A 21025-nucleotide genomic window follows, 5' to 3' on the forward strand; every position below is an offset into this window, starting at 1 on the left:
CTTATGAGTGTGTATGTAATTATATGTATGTAATAATATGTAAGGTTTCTCACTTTTGCAATACTATTTAGTATTTATATCTGCGATGCACATTCACATATTTTTAACATTTAAAGATTCATTATAGAAATATTTCCTTTTTACACAGAGCACTAGAAAAATGAGCATTAGCATTATTATTTGTTTTCGAAATCTTTCAGGTTCAACATATACCAGTCAATATCTGCACTTTAGCTTTAGTTGGAAATTTTTTTCAGACAAATTTTTGAAATTCGGCATGTTAAATTGACTTTTTTGTTTTGGTAACATTATTTTAATGTATTGTCATGAAAAGAAAAACCTTAAAAAAACTCGGAGATTTTTTTTAATATGGAGAAGACAGTGTTATCATGTCTAGAATTAGATATATTCATAGCAATATTATACTTGAGTGCTAAGAAAAAGAAAGCATCAATAATATGCATCCCAACACTAGCAGGAATGTGTATTAATCAAATGAAACATGAAATGATATAAGTTTTTTTTTTAATGTCTACTACTTTAAAGTACGCATCATCGCATTTTATGCACTAAGAAATATACTATTGACCTCTAGGGGGCTAGGTGTCGCTTCGGGTTCTAGACCTCTTCAGAGGATATACATTCAAAGAGTTATTATGCTAAATCCATATTTTTTTGTGTATTGATTTTCTGAAGAAAAAAAACTATATCCTGCGAAGCAGATAATTATTTATCATCTTGAATAGTTGGCTAGAAATCAGGGATGTAAGAAAAGGCAATATATGTATGGTTTGTCTGTCTATAATTATTTTATATTTTCATGTTGGTTCTGGTCTTTATTTGAGATAAAAAAATCTGTTCGGCTGGGCCCTGGTTTTTAGAAAAATTTACAGCTTGAATGGTTTTATTTATTTTTAAATCGGTATTAGCCGGCAGTTAAGTGGCATCGGCTTTTATTCATACAGCTTTGTGTAGCTTTGGATATCCACAAAATCTGTAAATAGATTTAAATACAAAATAAAAGTTAATATTATTCTAATAAATATAGTTCCTTGTATTTTATTAAATTACCCTCCCTATGTTTAAGAATATCTCTATTGATCATTAAGAATCAATCAGACATCAAACACCATTCATTCACTGTATTTTACTTAATACTTTCATGAAACTATTTCTGGAATAAAAATCCTAGAAACCGATTATTAGACAAATATCTAGCATTATTGAAGAGCGGAACCTTATTGGAACATTTACTTACCACAAATTTTGCTACAAACAAAAAGCTATAAATATAAGTACACATTTATTTTTTATTCGTATGAATAGCTTCTAATGGAATTACAAGCATAAAATGGAAGAAAATGATGCGTGAAAGTGGGAGGAGAGATATATTTAAAGTATTACTCACACAGTAACAGACAGAAACACTTATAGAGTAGATTTCTACAAACAAAAAAACTGGTTGTTACAAAGTCTAAAGATTTATTTCTAACTAAACAGATGTATACATACATAAACACATAAAGAAGAGCTTTATCAACTAACACGGAAGAGAACACTGTTCTGAAAATAAAATCAAAATAAACAACATAATTTGGCCGGTAATGTTAAATAAAAAATCATTACCGCCATTTATTCCAAAAGCGTCAAAAAATATTTTTAAAAAAACCGGACAGACATACAAATAAGCCTTATATAGAGATACTTAAAAAGTTAAAGATTTTTTTATAATATATTTTCTGTTTGCAGAGAAAGATCAGTAGAAGCTTTACAATCTTTCCCAAGTACAAAATGATGTGTTACATAGCTTTTAAACAAGGAAAAAGATTAAAATAACTTTTCTTGGCATATCCCTGTAACATTATGATAGTCTATTGTAACGGAACAGGCTTGTTTTTATCATCAATAAAAAAGAAAACAAGAAAATTAACAATCTCAATTAGCGAAGCTCAAAAACATGCATAAGCAATACAATATAACAGCAAGACATACAAAGTGAGTTTTAAAAAGATATATATTGGTATGGAAAATAAACTAGCATTAAAACCACATTTCTCTAACATGTATAGAGAGAAAAATAGTATACTGGAGGGAAAATAAGACAAACGAACAAACCTTAATTACAAGAAAGTTACTAACCTAAGTATCTGGGCGATATTAAACCAGAATTTTTTTGGCTGATGGTGAGATGTGTGGTCTATCTGGGAAATTTGGTTCATGATACCGGAAACTTTGCTGGATATAACATAAACATAGCTTTTTATTTCCTTGAATTATTTCGAGAAAGCATAAACAATTAGGCAATAAAAGCAAACTTAACGGCCTTCCCCACACTTTTGCTTATTTAAATTATCAAGTTCAAGAATATATTTTTTTTAATTTTAGACCCCATATAATATGGTTATTAACACCAGAAAGAAGTGATTATCTTATTAGGAAATCTTAAAACTTCATATCTTTACACTTTTTTCCTATAAAAGTACAAAATAATATTCTAATATTCTATTAAATGGATATATTATCTATCTATAAAGTTTTGACTGCAGTTAGCAAACTTTGGCCGGACCTTTCATGTTTTACTTTCTCATTTTACTTTGATAATTACTATGATAAACTTATACACCACAGCAAGGGCGTGCACAATATTATGGCTGGGGTAGGGAGGGGGGAAAATGACAAAATGAATATATGCCCACACTGAAAATTTACCATTCTAGTTATAATATTTTTATATTAACTATGAGAACTTTAAATTAAGTAAATTAAAAAGGGTTGATATAAGTTTTAGAAATGAGGTAACCTCCCTTGCCTATTTAAGGTAAGTGGGGGAATAAAGACAGGTGGGGGGTGATAGGAAATCTTTAGATCCTTGTTTTGCAATATTTTATTCTTGTTATATTTTACTATTCCCCTACTACTATCCATTCAATCAAATAAGTTTCAAGGAAAGGGAATTCTAATAGGCATAAACTTATTTATTATCTACTAGCGGCTACGCTCCTAGAGGCTCCAATGGGCACTTGAGGAGGTTTTTTATAGGTTCGATTTCTCTTGGAAGGGTGGTGGTATCCTCCCCCAAAATAGTTATAAAAAACTTCCCAGCACCTATGAGAAGCTACCCTGTAAAGGAGAACCTTATTATACACACAAACAGACAGCTAGACAGCCTGTTACTTTATTATAAGGATATAACTTGCTTTATTTGTCTGTTTGTTGGTTTTCCTGCTTATGAATGTTTTCATCCTTGGTTTAAAATAATTCTCACAATCTTTGAAATATAGTACGAATATTACAAATAAAGGTCATGACTTACCCCCGGGCTAATTTATGCAGGTTTTGCTGTACATTCAGTTCCTTAAAGATTTCATAATCGCAAAATTATACATCTTTAACTTGAAGAAGAGTTTGACAATGAAAGTTAGGCAAAAGAGAAATAATAGTTATGGCTTGAGATTCTGATTAAATGATAATGTGATAATTCGGAAGTAAATGCGTAACAAAGAATTTTACAAGGATATTTATATTAGAGTGTATTAGTTTTAAATAAGATTTGGAAGGGATAAGTGCTTTGAGTTGAGATTTTAAGTTGATACTTCAAGGAGTTTTGTAAGATTACTGAGAAAAAATATAGTTGCAAAGTATATATCATAATTGGCATGTATGTAGACTTTTTGTATTTTACTATATTCTGCGTTGTTCAAGGTGTTCATATCTAAGCATTATGATAGATCAATAAATTGATTTTTTCAAAGTTGGTACAGAATGATTTATTAAACTACTAGCGGCTTCGCCCCTAGCCTCTTAAGGCATTTCATATTTTTTTTTAGGGGGAGGGGAGAATTTTTTATTTTAGTTTTAAAAAGAAAAGAAAATTTTTTTTGGGGGGGGGGTGTTGGGGGTGTCCCACCCCCCAAGAAAATAGTTATAAACCTTCCCGGGACCTATGAGAAGCTATCCTGTAAAGGAGAACCAGATTCAGCGGTTAGCGAGATCCTTTGCTACAAACAAACAGATAGACATCTTTCTACTTTGTATTATAGATTATGATTTACAATATAAATGATTAAATTGTTGATTTTGAATTATTTTGAATATTAAATGCAAAATAATAATGAAAAAATGCTATATTTCCCTGATGACGTCACAGGCCCCAGATCCGAACATTGTTGTCCCAGGAGGAGGTGGCGATTGCAAACCCTGCAGGGGCCACTGACAGCTGGGTGATGCGGTTGTCATGCCCAGACAACACTCCATTATGAGTGCCAACAATGTCCCACATGTGGACAGTGGAATCATCACTAGAGCCAAAGATGAGCCGGCCTGAGTTGGAGACACCAACACTTGTAAAGGAGGAGTTTGGTGTGTTTGCTTTGTATTGACACACTTCCTATTATACAATTATTTAAAAATACAGCAATGTTCAAAGGTAGCACAACATTAGAAGTATACTACAACTTATAATATTTAAACAAAAGAGTCTAATAATGAGTACAAAAATGAAGTATAATCATAATGGTCTATTTAGATTTTTTGTAAATAAAGAAAATTAACAATATATTCACCTGGTCACTTCTTATGTCCCAAAGTCTAACAGTTTTATCCTCACTACAAGTGACAAACATAACACCAGACGAATGAAAGCTGACAGAATTTACATCAGACTCATGTCCCCACAGAGTCTGTGTACATCCAGGTGTTCGTAGGTCCCAGATTCTAGCTGTCCTGTCAACTGATCCTGTTACGAATGTGTTGTTTTCTGTTGGACACAGACTTAGGGCAGCTACATCTCCATTGTGGCCTTTCATGTCAAGTAGTTTTTTGCCTGTCTCTACTTCAATGTGCATCACCTATGCAGAATTTGATTGTAAATCACCAATTTCAGCTTGATAATTAATATATTTTAAAATTGCACGAAATTAAAAAAAAAACTAAATAATAACCTTCATGTCTCCAGACCCAGTAACAAGTGATTTATCATCCAGAAATCTTGCACTTGACAGAAACCCTTCATATCCCACAATTTCTCGGAGCATCTAATAACATTTCCTTCATGTCATCAAAAAATATCATTTTTCAGACAGATATGGGTTACTGATGTATTCATAGCAGAGCATAATTTATTCTAAAGTAAATAGTATATTCACATTTGGTAACTTTCACTTGCATTTTGCTTACATTCTCTAGTACAAATATTTACTTCATCACATAAAAGATTTGATAAAATGATATTCAGTTGCATTTATTTTGCCCAGAAATTGACAAGTTTGAATTACCTTAGCAACTCCATTGGTGTCCCTATTGTTAAGATCATAGATGGTAAGGCAGTTATCCATTCCTCCACAGGCCACCATGTTTCCACTGTCAGAAAATACTGCTGTCATTACCCAGGCTGAACGTAATGGTATCACCTAGAATAGTATAGAATAATACATGTGAACTATAAATTTACTATTTATGAAATCTACATGCATATCTTTTATCATACCTGCATTTTATTCCCTGTCCAGCAGTCCCAAACAATGAGTTTTCCATCCAGAGAGCCGCTGACTGCATGTCGGCTATCTCCAGAGAAGTGAACACATGTTACCTAAACATAATTTATCTACCTATAGATGAAACATTTTTACTTTTTTTCAACAAAATGTCAAAAATGAATAGGATTAACCTTGTTGATGTGACCCTTGAGCAATTTCTTTGTGGATGCTTTTCCAGGTTTAGCTCCATTGCTCCCCAGTCCAGCATCATCCCTGGAATAGAAATAACAAATATAAATTCAAATGTTTCATCTTTTACAGAGTTGAAGAGCTGGAATTATAGAAGATATAAGATCTAAGTCTGTAGAAATTATATAAGCAAAAACTTACTGTTAAGATAATTACAAATGATAGGCATATTTTGATATTGGTTACTAATATTTTCAGGAGATAGACTTAGATTATGTTAATATACTCAATTAAAATATGTTAATTGTGTTTTCTTTTAAATTTTTTTCTCTATATGGATTCACATACCTGGACTTTAAATGTATGTATGTATTCTTTTCATTCTCTTTTTTAAATGTAAATTGTGATATAAAGCTTATACAAAACTTTTCTCAGATTTCACATATTTTATATACTTTCATTTAAACCCAGGCAGAAAAAGCTAAGCAAAATTTGAAATTGTTTGAAACTCATAAAAGTTTTCCAGGGAAGATCTATTTTAAAGTTTTTTAAACAACATTTTAATTTGAACACATTGTTAATGATAATGTTAGAAATTACAAGGAGACAAGTATGATAACAGATTAGGATAATAAAAATTTAACTATATTCTAAGATCTACCCACAAATAAAAAAAATTATTTATGCATGCTTTGTTTGTTTGTATATTTTTAATGTCTCTATATTCTCCCAGATGTAATGGATAAGTAGGCTATGTCTGTATTTAAATTGCAAATTAAAGTACCTGATTGCATCTGCTTTCTCCCTGAAATACTTGTTTAGCTAGCAATATCAGCAGTTTTAATATATATTTACCTGACTGCATCTGCCTTCTCCCTGATTGACTTGGCTAGACTGGCTAGCTCTGTCCGCAGATTAGTAACCTCAGGGTCCTCCTTGGGCATCTAAATAATTACTATATATTTTTGGGGCAACATTTTAATACATTTTAACAAAAAAGAACTTAAAATTATTTTGATGTTTCCCTGAAATTTAGAATTTTATATTATTTTTCAATGGTGGTTTTGATTAGAAATAGATAAATATTAATAATTACGTTTAGACCAGATAACAAATAATATTTAATAGACAAAATATAATTTACAGGGGATGGGAAATGACAATAAGTTGTTTCATACTTATTTTCTGACTTAAAAACTTTAAAAATAGTTTTTGGGCAATATTAAGCAAAATTATTACAAAACACATAAATAGTTTTTTTGCCTAAGAAAAATTTAAAATAGTTTATTTGATTTATGCATATAACATCATGAAACAAATTCGCACCCTACTATGACATAAACAAATTTTTAAAAAGTTATGAAACTAATTGTGAAATAATATTAATTTACAATGGGGTTTATAAAAAAAATTATTTTTTAAAAAGAAAATAACAACCCCCTTTAAAAATACTACTATAAAAAACTTGATATGAAATAAGTTTAAAAATCAAAAGTTCGTTTTAACAAGAAATAGTTTATTTATACAAACCTTAAGCTAGCACAGTGTAACAATTACATATGTCTATCTGTAACTCATGCCTGGACTACGGAGCAACTGAACCAATCACTAACTGAATCCTTACAACTCAACATACAGACCTTTTAAGGTTTCACACTGGTTGGACCAAGTCAGTGACAGGGATAGGTATCCTTAACTCTGAATTAGAATTATCCTATAGAAAATAATAATTGTAGAAAGCATAGTAACTCTATTATCATCGTCCGTATGTGAGTTTTAGCTATAACAATACATTTTTATGGACAAGTGTCTTTATAAATCGATATTTTAAATGGAGATTACTTATTACTTGCCCTTTAAAGAAAGAAAACAAAAACAACAAAAAAGTATCTCCCTTATTATGCCTCTGCAGGAAGTTTAAGTGGCAATATGACATTTATTCATTGGATATCTATTTTGAAGATTATTTTTACTACAAGCCTTTGTCTTTAGCTATACAAATTAATCCGTTTGATTTTAATTTTAGTATCTAAACTCTAAATATTTCTTAGAATACTTTTATCTCTTTCGAAGGCAGCAATCTCATAACCCTTGGAATATCTATGTAAATACATTTTATTTAATATAAATGGAATCAACGTTTTAAAAACAAAATATTTAAGGTTTTGTATAGGAAAAAAGGCTGAGGTTTTTTGTTAGAACTGATATGTATCTACTATTTAACTCTTTTTTTCCATCTATAATGGTATCAAGTTTTTATCAAAAGAAATGTGATGGCTGCTGTGCTATTAAAGATATTTAACCAATATCAACCCCTGAAAATTCACACTATTACTCACTTTGTCCATCTAGTCGCCATGTATATAGCTTAAGTTCAATGAAATTATGAATCAAATGTTTTTTTTAAAATGTTTAGTCCTTTTTTAAAATTTTCATTATGCTGTCCTTAAATATCAAAATGTCAACTGTATAAATTTTAATGCAAAGAATTTTATAACTTAAATTTTACAAATAAACATATATTTTCTGTGAAAATGAATATGATTTAATCTGTTGAAATTTATAAATATTTTTCTATTCAATTAGGTTTACTTTTTAATCAGTAGATCATAATGTAAACATTTCCTTGAAGTAAGTCTATTCGTATTTGTGTGTATGCAACTCATAACCCTGCATAGTAAGGACTTCTAGACAAAGCTTGTAAAAATTACTTGTTCTTCGTAATTTAATCATCTTTGGTCATTCGTCAAATTCGACAATGTATGTGGTATCCGCCGAGGATAAATGGCAGACACCGGAGTTCAATTAGATTACGGCAGTGTGACAGACGTGGACACCTTACTATAGAGAAGCTACGCTTCTCTAGCTTTCACTAGATAATGATCAACATCTATTTTCAGTTGTCACTTTATTGAAGGGTTAAGAGATACTGAAGCTATATACAACAAACAATAATTACATGGATAGGAATAAATAATCATAACATAAAAGCATAAATAATACATATACAATGGTCAGTTTGGGCAATAATGATTCCCCCATCCCTGGAAAGGGTGGGGGAGAATTAAGAATACAGTTAACCATAATAAACATGACAGATTCAATCATTAATTCTAAGCGTAGGGAGGGGGTCACTAGACCCCTTCCCCAGGACTCGGGGGAGGGCCATTGACCCTCCACCGAACCCCAGATCAGGGGTGCCATAGACATGGCTCACGGTTGCCGAATACCACAACTCTCCCCTCGGAAGGCTGGGAGGTGGTTTCCCTACCAGACTTCCGACAGTGGTTGAGGCCTTCGGCCCGCTCCTTAGGGCTAAAATATATACAAACGATAATGATTCAATGGAATCCTAGTGGTGAGTATCTTCTTAGGGTTGATGGGCTCCCAATGTGGGATAGAAGGCAGAGGCTGACTTGGGTTGGATACGCTGGTCAGCGCCGGCAGGTATCAGGTTTGCTGGTGGCACAGTTGTTGCTGGAACGGTCAGCAGTGGGGCCTGCTGGTTGTTGTTGGCAGCGGCTGGGGCACTGGCTGCCAGGTTGATTGTCTGAGCAGCGGCCTGTCCTCCTGAGGGGCCGCGGGGTCTGCCAGAGGGCGGTCCTGGCCTACCTGAGCGGTCATGCCCGCTGTCAGTTGATTTCATAGACACCATTTCCTCGGCTGCTTCCCTGCCGATGGGAATGGCATCCCAGTCCACTGAAAAGTCCCGGGACTTGGCATGGTTGAGCCTGGCTCTAGCCAGCGCCTTCCTATATAAAGCTGGATGGTACAGGAACACTTGTGATATCGCATTCAGGGCTGCCCGGACTCCTCCCTGTGCTGCTGCCAGAGAAATGATGGTTAGATCCCCCAGCAGTTTGAGGATCAACAACAGCAAGCACAGTATGGCTGCGCCATCTCCCCACTCGTGGATGGCTTGTCTAAATCCTGCCCAGACATCCAGGGCTGCCTCTCCTTCCTCCGCCAGTCGGTCAATGTTGTAGGACACTATCCCATGGTCTCCTGTGGCCGAACAGCTGCCTTGCTGAACGCAGGAGCCATAGGATAGGCCGGTCAGCATGGCACTCTTGTATGCTGGGAACGCCAGCAGTTGTTGCCAGTCGTTCAACTCAGCCTGCGAATACAAACCACCTGAACTGAAGTCATCCAAGGGTTCTGTCAACAACTGCTTAGGCATATCCAGCGGGGGTGGCCTCTTCTTGGGAGCAGGGGTTAACTCTATCCAGCCTTCCTCCGCGTGCACAGTCAGGGGGTAGGTGGAGGAGCAGGGAATCTTGGTGGCGTGCTCACTGTATACCCGTGTCACAGCGTCTACAAAACCTGTGGGCTCTACTGGCACTTTGTCCCAACACTCCTTGTGTTCGCGGACAACATACTTGTGCCTTTGGCAGGTCAGCTGCAGCAGGATGTCTCCCCTCAGTACCGAGAACGTGCTCCCCTGGACACGCACCGGGTGGGCCGGATCTAGTTGCTGGAGCTTCCAGCAGTTGGCCGCTACTTCTTCTGCTGCAGTGCTTTTCATGCGCGTTTCCAGGGTAAACCCAATATAACCTGCATGGATCTGTGCTTGAAGGGGAACGTCAACATCCCTGGCCGACACTCTGGGCAGCGCAGCCGCGGCTGGGTCAGCTGCCACGAACAACGCTGGATGGTTGGTGGCATGGGCCTCGAAGTCGCAGTTCACAATCGAGGTGGGGTTGGTCATGTTGATGAAAAACTGGGCCTGATGGTCAACCAGATATGCATCCATCACCAGGCTGGGCTGGAGGCTGCGGATCAGCCTCAAGGGGCAATCTCTTCCCAGGTGGTCCCACACGTAGGTTGCTTCCCCAGTGATGCAGGACAGCTCAGAATGGGGACACTCTAGGGTCAGGTGGTCAGACTGGGACTCCACCCGTCCATCCTCCACCACATAGGTCTCCTCCTTGACCAGCAGCCGCCGCTCCTGGAGCACTAATTCGTTGCGGTATAGCTGGCCCTCAAAGTGGACGTCCTCCCCCTCGCAACCCACCCCCTCGGGGCTGTTGACGAGGGCGCCCACCATGTCGATGGTGAAGAACAGGGGGTGGTTCAGCTGGAACGTCAGTGGCTGGGTCTTGCCTGGCAACGTGTATACTCGGTTCCTGGCCAGGTCTCGGCACGCTTCTGGGTCTATCTTGGTTGGCCTCATGAGGGTGGGGACCGAGGTCACCTTGAGGTGACCCCATACCCCACACCTGAATGTCCACTGGGACACGGTGAGCTGACAGCTGAACCCAGTGGTTTCCCTCACCTTGACTTGCTGCAGGACGTGTACTTCATGGCCCAGGGGCACCTCCTGGTGTAGGGGCTCCGTTTCACACATCTTTTCTTTATTGTAAGACGTGACATGGGTGGGGTTGGCACAGTCCCACCCCACCAGGACGTAGCTGGTTGTAGGCCACACGGCTGCCAGCAGGAGGCCCCACAGGACCATCCACCAATGGGAGAGGCTTCCAGGTAACCATCTTCCTCGTACACGCGGCTGGGGATCTTCAGCTCTGGTCACGGCTGCTTCTTGGGGCTGGACACGGCTGGGCTGCTCCTGGCTAGATACAAATTTCCATTGAGCGTTATCTGTATGCGGCCGAGGCACCCCGATACCCTCCCCAATGACAGACTGGCAAGCGACTGGCACTTGCCTGGGTGTCGGCTCCCCTAGCCCTAAGTGCTCCCTTCCCTTGTCCAAGGCATGCCCAGTGGCATGGGGCTGAAGTGCATGTGGCACAGGCTCGCCCTTACTCACTGCCCTCCCCTGCCCTAGGAACTCAGGTGCATGTGGCACAGGCAAGTCCTTATTTTCCCAAATTTCAATCTCCCCAGCCTCAGGTGCAGGGGGCACAGGCAAGGCTGGGTGTTTACAATATTTTGGATACAACACATTTAACAAATTCAACTTATCCTGATGTTGAGCAGCTGGGTTCCCTTGGTTGGCAGGGGGCTCTGGATGGCATGTAGCTGGACTCTCCCTGCAGGCTGGTGGCGCTGGCTGGCATGTAGCTGGGCTCTCCCTGCAGGCTGGTGGCGCTGGCTGACTGGGGGTGACGGGTGTCACCCCTTCCTCTGGGACCGCTGGCTCGTTCCAGGACTCAGGTCTCTCGGTGGCGGCGACGGTTGTCGCCCCAGACATCAGGTTGGAGGCTGGCTTGTTCCAGGATCCAGGTATCTCGGTGGCGGCGACGGTTGTCGCCCCAGGCACCAGGTGGGAGGCGCTGGATAGCACCCCCCCATCATCCCAGGTGGCGACGCCGGGTGGCGTCCCATACATCGATGCAGAGGTGCTGGCTAGCACCTCCTGCCTCTCTCGTTCAGCGGCTGCCAGGGCCTCCCCATACACCGTCTCAGGGACGCTGGGCAGCGCCCCTCCACTCTTGCTGGGTAGGCTCAGTCGGGCAGGTTCCATCATGTTGAGGCTAAAAGGCTGGGGCCTCAGCACCTCTGGCTCGGCTATGTTGTTGGGCTGTATCAGCTCTGGCCCCAGATGGTTAAGACTGAAGCCTAGGCCAACCCGGTTGGGTTCAGCCGCGCCGCCCAGTACGTTGATCCTAGCTGGGACAGTCCCGAACTGCGGCATCCCATCGGCTCGGTCCGCAGCTCTGGGGGCGGCTGCTTGCTGTGGTGGTGCTGGGGGCGCGCTCCCTTCCATATGGGCCACTCTGCTGGGCTTCCCTGGAGGGGCACCCTTGTCGGCGGTGTGCCTGCGGCTGGCTACCTGGGCCCAGTCGGCTCTACAATCGGCCGCCGTGTGACCGTCATAGTGGCAACGCTCACACTTGGCAGAACGGTCACGGCGTGGCTGGGTGCGTCTCTCCTCTAGGCTAACTTCCACAGGCGTTGGGCAGTCTCGAGCTCGGTGGCCTCTCCCCTGGCAGCGGTAGCAGCGGCCTGGAACCTTGTCATCTGGAGCGACCTTCCCCATCTGGTGGAGACCCGGAGCCAAGGAGCCAATCTCCATTGGCTCCGACTCGTCATATTGGGGCAACTGGATGCAGGCAGATCCAGTCAGCCCGTCGGTCGAGTCCACTAAGCACACACCTTCCTTCAGCTGCTTAGTAACCATGGTCACGGTGAACATGGCCTTACGAGTGTACTCAGGTACACTCGTAATTTCATGGTTCATCATGAGGCGTTTTACGTTGGCGTTACGAATTCCACGATTTAATTCGTCCACCAACAACTCAAGATCCTCATGGTTGTAGGCGTCCCTATACAAGGCGCACTTAGTTGATATGTACGCTTGTATAGGTTCTGTCGAGTGTTGCTTGTAATCCCTAAACGCTTGTTTAAGCGTTTGGGATTCAAAAGCAGGGCGAAATAGCAACTCTTGACCTGTTCGTAGGTCAAGGCTTGGCCTGCCTCGCCAAACAGATGGGACGCCATTTCCGCCGCTTGCCCTACCAGTGACAGTAGTAGGGCGTTGCGGCGGTTGAGGGAATCATGAGGTGGTACGCGGTAAGCTGCCCATGACATCTCAAGTCTGCGGATATGTGCCGACCAGGATTGCTTGGGCGGCCCTCTAAACTCCGGCAGATTGCTCAGCATCAGCTTGCGGTACTCGGCTGGGGCCGGCTGAGGGTCATCCTGGAGCCATCCTGGGGCTTGGTCACCTCCTGGGGCTTGATGCTGGTCCATTGGGTCAACGGTGAAACGGCGGGCACAAAGTTATACAGTACTAAAATTGAATGGTTTGTCACTTGAGGCTTCCTAGCCTAACAACCAACACTGTTTGTATCACTAGGTTGGGAGTTTAGTTACAAAGATATAACTTAGCTGTACTTATCACTAGTTAGGTGTTGAGGTTGTAGGGTAGGCTGGTAGAGGTAGATAGGTGTTGAGGGTCTGAACTGCTGTCAGGAACTGATTGGGTTTTCCCTTATCACACTAGAGCTAGAAGGAAAGAAACTTGCAATTCTTTATTTGCTAAAAATACCCCTATTAAATGCTATGGAGTAGCTCCGCTCTGGTGTGAGTGTGTGTGTGTGTGTGTGTGTGTGTGTGCGTGGAATCTCCTGTCCTTGTAACGCGCGTTCGCGCCGTCAAATCCGCGCACACGGGGAAAACGCGCTCTCACCCCTCAACTCGCTCTCTCATTGGTCCGCTTCGTCCGTTGGATTTATGATATTTTCCGCACTCTGTTGCGCTACCCGTGAATGGCGCTCTGTGTATCCGATCGCTCGCTCCACACTACAGACGGACTTAGTCTAGTGTGGGTAGGAAGGGGGAAGCGCGTGAGGGGACGGGGGTAACTCCGTCCGTTCCCCCTGTGAGGGAGGGGGGTAACTGTGTGCTGGTGTAATAGGGCCTTTTCTTCTTAATCTTAGGCTTATCTATTATATCACCCTGATTGTATTTGCCTTCAATGGAGAGGGGCCCCCTCCCTTTCCCTTGGAATAAGGGGTGTATTGTTGTTGTGCTGTGGGCTTGAGATTGTTTTGATTGTATATCAGGGTCTTGATTATATTACATCTAGCTTCTATTTTTGTCCTTATCACAATTGCATAACAGATTTGTTTACCAACTCTGTTCTATTTTTAGCTGTTATCACAATACACAGTAATCCAAGCCTGTTCTATTCTTAGATTTATCACAACACAACAATTTGTTTGCCAAGCTTTGCTCATAAATCTATTGTTTGGCCATCACACTAGGGTGGTAATCCCTGTAAATGTGATATAATATCTGTTTTCTAGATGGGTGGCTGCGTTGTAGCTTCTCAGGATACTCGGGGTTGACGTAGTTTTTCTCTGTTCTGGTGCACTACACTCGTATGTTAGCTCGCAGCTTGCAGCTATGTGGCATGTTTCAGCCTATCGGCGGCAGGGAATGTCCCGTCCTGCTAGCGCCGCTGATCCAAATCCGGCTGATGGCGGCAGGGAATGTCCCGTCCTGCTAGCGCCACTGGTTCGGATCCTGCTATTTCTTGCAGTAAAGTTGGCCTATTTCCAGCCGTTTACACTTATTTGGCTTGTTTCAGCCGGTCCGCAGGCCTGTTTCAGCCCTTTTGGCGCTCAATTCTCCGTTAGATATCAGCGCTGCTCGCGGTTATTCGTCAGATTTCGCTGTCTCGCTTCCACAACTGCCGGATGCAGAGTTAAACTTTGCTGTCCAGGGTGGGTAATTCAGGTTGCTTGCGTCAGTTTTGCCAGATTCACTGCTGGGAGTACCTTAGCCTCAGATGCGCGTCTGCTCTACACTTGTGGTTCACCGTAATCTCACACAGCTGTCACCAAAGTTGTGGTATCCGCCGAGGATAAATGGCAGACACCGGAGTTCAATTAGATTACGGCAGTGTGACAGACGTGGACACCTTACTATAGAGAAGCTACGCTTCTCTAGCTTTCACTAGATAATGATCAACATCTATTTTCAGTTGTCACTTTATTGAAGGGTTAAGAGATACTGAAGCTATATACAACAAACAATAATTACATGGATAGGAATAAATAATCATAACATAAAAGCATAAATAATACATATACAATGGTCAGTTTGGGCAATAATGATTCCCCCATCCCTGGAAAGGGTGGGGGAGAATTAAGAATACAGTTAACCATAATAAACATGACAGATTCAATCATTAATTCTAAGCGTAGGGAGGGGGTCACTAGACCCCTTCCCCAGGACTCGGGGGAGGGCCATTGACCCTCCACCGAACCCCAGATCAGGGGTGCCATAGACATGGCTCACGGTTGCCGAATACCACATGTACACTTATTTAAAATTTGAACATTGACGTTAAATTTTCAAACCAGGTTTTTATTAATCTTTTTTGTTCAGGCCAGTGATGGTTGGTATTGGAAATGGTTGGCTAAATGGAGAAGGAAAGGAGAAGAAATTGGAGTTAAGGAACAGGGACAACTCACTCAACAAGAATTAAAGGTTAGTTGGAGTGCAGCCATCTTACATTATTTACTATAAAATATATAAAAAAAATCTGTCCAAATAGTTAAAAATGAATATTAATAGTCTTAAGTAAATAAAAAGAGAACGTTGTTACTAATTACTTAATTATCAAGGTAAAGTTTTAGTCTGATAATATTTCCGCATTTTTTAGTATGATTTTTATTTTACTATCCGTAGAAAATTGATTTTTCACTATGGTACTAGAAAAGATATTCTGAATTTGCCATCCTATTTAGTACCTCGAGTGTGTGTTACATTTTCATGTCTCGTTTAAAATATATGTATATATGTAGTCTTAAGCTACTATTATAAAATATTTTTAAGTACGTACAAACGAACGGACACACTTTAATTCAGAGTAGCTTTACTAAAAGTCTACTAATATTAAAATTTGAATATAAAGGATAAACCATCAAAATATTATTATGCATTTCTTAATTATTATGGAAGCCCTAGAAAATTTTTATTTAACAGTCAAATTTAAATTTTATTATAGAAAGTGCATAAACAGGGTAGATATTTTTAGAGGTGAATATATTCTACGGAAATTTAGGTTTTTTAAACATACATGAAGAATCATAACAAAACTTAGTGTAACTTAAAATGTATCTGCTTCAATTATAGGTCAATAAATAACCAAACATAGGCCTGTTGTAAGTTTTAGAGAAAGAAAAAATAGAACGGGGGGGGGGGGGGTCTATTCTCGGTTACAGGGATTATACCACTAGATATGATAAAATTAGTATTATGTTGAATAAATTATTCATTGCAATAGCTATGAAATGTGCTAAATTACCTTTGATATAGTTATACATTATGTTTTAGTATTACTGATAATATCAAAATTTAAATTGAAGTAAAAATATAATACGTGGCTGGTAAGAATCATAAGGGAGAGTGTCAACACTCACCTTAATATAGATATTGGAATAGTTATTTCTCGCATCGTATTATAAACGGCTTCCTCGGATATAGAAAGTACAAATATGAGATTAAAACTAGTTTTTTTTAGCCCCGTGGTGCCGAAGGCACCGGCTAAAAAAACTGGTTTTAATCTTATGATTGTACATTTCTATATTCGTAGAAAGCTGGATATAATACGATGCTAGACATAGTTTTTTCGTATGGATGAGAACCGGTTCCTATCCACCGGATTCGAATGAATACGAGAAAGGTCTTTCTTTCCCACTTTTCATCCCGTGCTAGTTTACAACCCCCCTGGCAAAATCGGTGCACAAATCTGGACGGAATGATCTAAAAATAAGCTATTATCTCTAATCGCAACCAAACAAAAAAGTTATTCCAAAGCAGTAAAGACAGGCGGACATAGTGAGTAATATAGTAGCTCTGCTATAGAGCTCCATTCTTTTCTTTGGTTGTTTTGTATACTTTCCAGATGTTAGGAAGGTTTTACAATGATTTTACACAGCACAAGACCAATTGTAGCAGCTAATTTGATGGTCTCATTATAGCTGCCAGGGTGAGGGGAGCTCAAAATAAATTGTAGCAGCTAATTTGATGGTCTCATCATAACTGCCAGGGTAAGGGTGGATCAATATAAATTGTAGTTGCTAATTTGAAGGTCTCATTATAGCTGACAGGTTGAGGGGAGCGCTATTAAAATTGTAGCAGCTAATTTGATGGTTTCATTATAGCTGTCAGGGTAGGGGCGGATCAATATAAATTGTAGCAGCTAATTTGATGGTCTCTTTATAGCTGCCAGGGCGAGGGGAGCTTAATTTAAATTGTAGCAGCTAATTTGATGGTCTCATTATAGCTGCCAGTGTGAGGGGAGCTTAATTAAAATTGTAGCAGCTAACTTTATGGTTTCATTATAGCTGCCAGTGTGAGGGGAGCTTAATTTGAATTGTAGCAGCTAATTTCATGGTCTCATTATAGCTGCTAAGTCTTTAGATCTGATCTTATCAGCCACAATATGACAAACGAAACAGGCACAATTCAACATCCTTAGTATGACGAGGATACCATCAAATTAATATCACATATAAGAGATCCTTACTAGAAATCAAAAACTAAATGTATTTAATGATAAAGTCTAATTGTGTCCAGTCCTTGTTTGTGGCTAATTTGACACATCATTTGTCTACTAAACAGATCATTAGCCTCACACTTCTTTCTCTTGGCTAATTCCTACAGTGTTGTCATAATAGAATTACATCATATCAACTGGATATTAAAGCTTTAATGTTACTGTTACTTTCATATTATTGTTCTCTTCACTTTTTGTTTTATTTTACAACAGAAACTCGACCAATATATTGGATTTAATCTTTAGGAACAAAATATTTTTTCTGTCCATAGTTTTACTTGTTAAACAGTGCTGTTAAATAGATTGGGCAAAGGATTGGTATATGTTAGTTTAGTATGTTTAAGGTTGAATTTTTCGTAGAAAGTATATATTTCAAGTATTTAAGCTGCTAGCAGCCATCATAAGCATTAAGCAGCAGACTAGCAATTTGTTTATCTAATCTTTCTACTTAGTTCCGACCTTATTCCATTTTATAAACATAAGGATAACAAGGGAATAATAAGAAGAAAGATATTTTGAAAATGACAAATGGAAAATTTCATGGTACAAAAGACTTACAATGCTTTTACAAAGCTGCTTCACATTTTTTTGACAAGGGTATTTGCGTTAACCTGTCCGACTATCATTTACATATTCTTTTTTATAGAACTTTATTTAAAGTCATTTTCTGGGATTTATTGACAATATCTGCCAAAAATTTTACAATTACTTACTTCCCTTTTTCATCAAAACTTGATTATTATTGAAGAGTAATAAAAGCTCTTTTTAATTGGTTATTTTGTAAGAACACTTTTGCTACTTTTTCTGCTTGGCATATGCTTGGTACACTATAGAATCAAGATTAATAGCTTCTGATACAGCTACCCCATGCAATTCTTACCATTCTTGTTAATACGATACAGCCAAAAGTAAAAGAAAATATTTATGAATACATAGACACCAATTATATTCTAGGAAATTATTGTTGCTATCAACTAAATTAGTATCACAGGTGCGAAAATTATTTAACAAGAAAAAATCACATATTGCTATCTAATTTAAGAATTTGTCGATTCTTTAAAACATTTTTTTATAGAGTATGAGTAAATAAAGTCTAAACTATATTGCCAAAAAGATGTTTAACAATACAATGTATGTGTGTAATTTTTCTAGTTACAACATTGTAAAATAAATACCATAGGCTGGCATGGGGATGAAGAATGCTATAATATGTAGTGCACTGAGACCAAACGTTGATTATGGAAGAAAGTAAAACTGTGCAACAATGTCTTAACATTTTCTTAATGTTATCGTACCGACATACGAACATATTCTTATAATCTCTTTTTAAAGTCAAATTGTAAAAAAATTAAAAATGATTGTCAAGTAAAAGTAATAATTGCATTTGCCGATAAAATACAGTTTTCTGTAATTTTATTTGGTTTACAATAACGTGAATATTTCTTGCAAGTATCAATTTTATTCTTAATACTGTAAAACAATCAAAATAAATTATTAACATTAAGATATAATTATACAAAAATTATCTTTGTTTTAATTCGGTTATGAAAAAAATAATGTAAAGTTTGTTACTAAAATCATAGTGTCTTCAATAATGCTACTTTTATTTTTTCCTATTTTATTTTGCAGTTTTACTTGAAACATTTTAAACTGCAGTTGTTTGGGAGAAATATTATTCGGAAATACATATTAGATGCTTTCCTCAAAGTGCCTGTCGAGCACCTAACCCCCCCCCCCCCCTTCACACACATTTTTACTATTATTAAGGGAAGGGGGTGGGCGGTTCTGTGCTAAACAAGGCAATTTTAGAGAAGACTCTAAACACTTGTGACTCAATTGTATCTTTTGCTGTTATTTCCTGTGCATGAATTTATTTGTCAGAGTAGCTGGAAGGCATTAGTCCATAATTACCAATTACAAATAGGATGCCATATAAGGGTTTGTTCTATAGCCTAACATCTCATGTTCCAATACTATTCCCTGTTTTGTGAATTGCATTGCTCAATATTGACCTTGTGCATCTACTTCCTTTTTAAAAAAAACTTTTTAAGGTCATTTCTACGATTTAACAAAAAAAAAATCAGTTTTGTAAGCATAGAATACAAGATGTAAGGGCTTTGCAGCCGAAGCAGTAACAGCGGTCAACCACATTTTTTTTAATGATTTGAAGTCATATGCACAGTTATGAAGAAAACAAATTTTACACTTTGCTGCCAACTTTTTAAATTTTCAAAATTAAAGCAATCCATTTTTTTCAAAAACAATTTTCAGTCTTTGCATTAATATTACAATTTTTGGAAAGGGTTGCTAAGCTTATTTAAGTTAGATTAGAACTAAACTCCATATGGTTCTGGATTCTCGCAGCGCCATGACATCAATAAAAGACTTATGTTCTTAATTAAAGATAAACGTTGGCGTGTGTTCTTTAGATTTGATTTTTTGGACTTTTTTGTGCGTTTAATGGACAACATTTTTAAAGCCGAGGCACTATGCTCTTGCCAAATTATGTTAAATGTGAAGTAAACTTAAAATAAAATAAAAATCTTGTAATTTAGTTTTATGATTAAGGACTAGACGACCTGTAAAACTTTGTTAAACTCTTATTTCTTCAGAAATAAAATTTGCAACCTAATTGTGTCTAAATTTTAATTATAATTTCTTAATTCAAATAACAATAAAATACACAAAAGGGAAGCTTTTCACAATGACGCTACAAAGATAGTGTTGGTGTAAAATCATATAAACAAGGATGACAACATCCATAAAAGCGAAGCTCTGAAACGTTAGGACAAACGAAAATTAACACTTGGATAGTGTCAGAACTAAATAATCAGAATATAAATGTATAAAAGTCGAATGAAAGAAAATTGTAAGTAAATCTGCTGAAAAACAGCTTAATACAGGATATTGTTTAAGGACATACTTACATTTTTAGGACTTGATTATAGAGATATTCTAGGAATCAGTATTCCAAAAATCAGACCAATCGAATAAATTTATCACATAAAAATTTGATTTTAAAAAAATTTAAAAGGAACATGTTTAAATTGGACATACGGACTTTCTGGTAACGATTATAGAGTTGCTTCGCTTTCTAACTCATACCTAGCTCCTATAGGATAAATCGATAGGACAATCCTAACATGCTTAAATTAACGAAAAGAGCTATCCGTTAAGGAGGGACGTACGGACCGACCCTAATTATAGAAAAGCTTCGCTTTTAAAAACTAGTAGCTGTGTCATTGGCATGTAGGGGCTATGTATACAATGGGAGAGAGTGGGAACAGAAAAATAGCCCTGATCCATCCCAGGACTTAAAAATAGGCCTGAACATTGTGAGACCACTTTTTAAAAAAATCAACATCATCTTTTTAGCCAACAAGTTTAG

The 21025-nt window shown here is 38.3% G+C and overlaps 2 protein-coding genes across 2 annotated transcripts in view; one reads left to right on the forward strand and one right to left on the reverse strand.

Moving 5' to 3' along the window:
• The window catches only part of LOC145326438 (uncharacterized), a 114241-nt gene that overhangs the window by 24758 nt on the left and 68458 nt on the right, over positions 1–21025 (forward strand). The window contains exon 13 of the mRNA XM_080169788.1: positions 15462–15563. Coding sequence (XP_080025914.1) covers positions 15462–15563 — 102 coding nt within the window. The remainder of the gene's footprint in view (positions 1–15461; positions 15564–21025) is intronic.
• On the reverse strand, positions 1463–7308 carry Gbeta76C (guanine nucleotide-binding protein subunit beta-2). Its single transcript, XM_080169789.1, has 10 exons — positions 7194–7308; positions 6519–6607; positions 5666–5747; positions 5486–5587; positions 5274–5408; positions 4941–5033; positions 4563–4847; positions 4133–4387; positions 2140–2235; positions 1463–1563 (listed from the first exon to the last, which is right to left on the reverse strand). Exons 2-8 carry the CDS (start codon positions 6605–6607, stop codon positions 4142–4144), a joined length of 1032 nt encoding a protein of 343 aa, XP_080025915.1. The 5' UTR covers positions 7194–7308; the 3' UTR covers positions 1463–1563; positions 2140–2235; positions 4133–4141.

The sequence above is a fragment of the Acartia tonsa genome, chromosome 8 (genome assembly GCF_053477335.1).
Source record: "Acartia tonsa isolate MP-2025a chromosome 8, ASM5347733v1, whole genome shotgun sequence".
NCBI lineage: Eukaryota > Metazoa > Arthropoda > Copepoda > Calanoida > Acartiidae > Acartia > Acartia tonsa.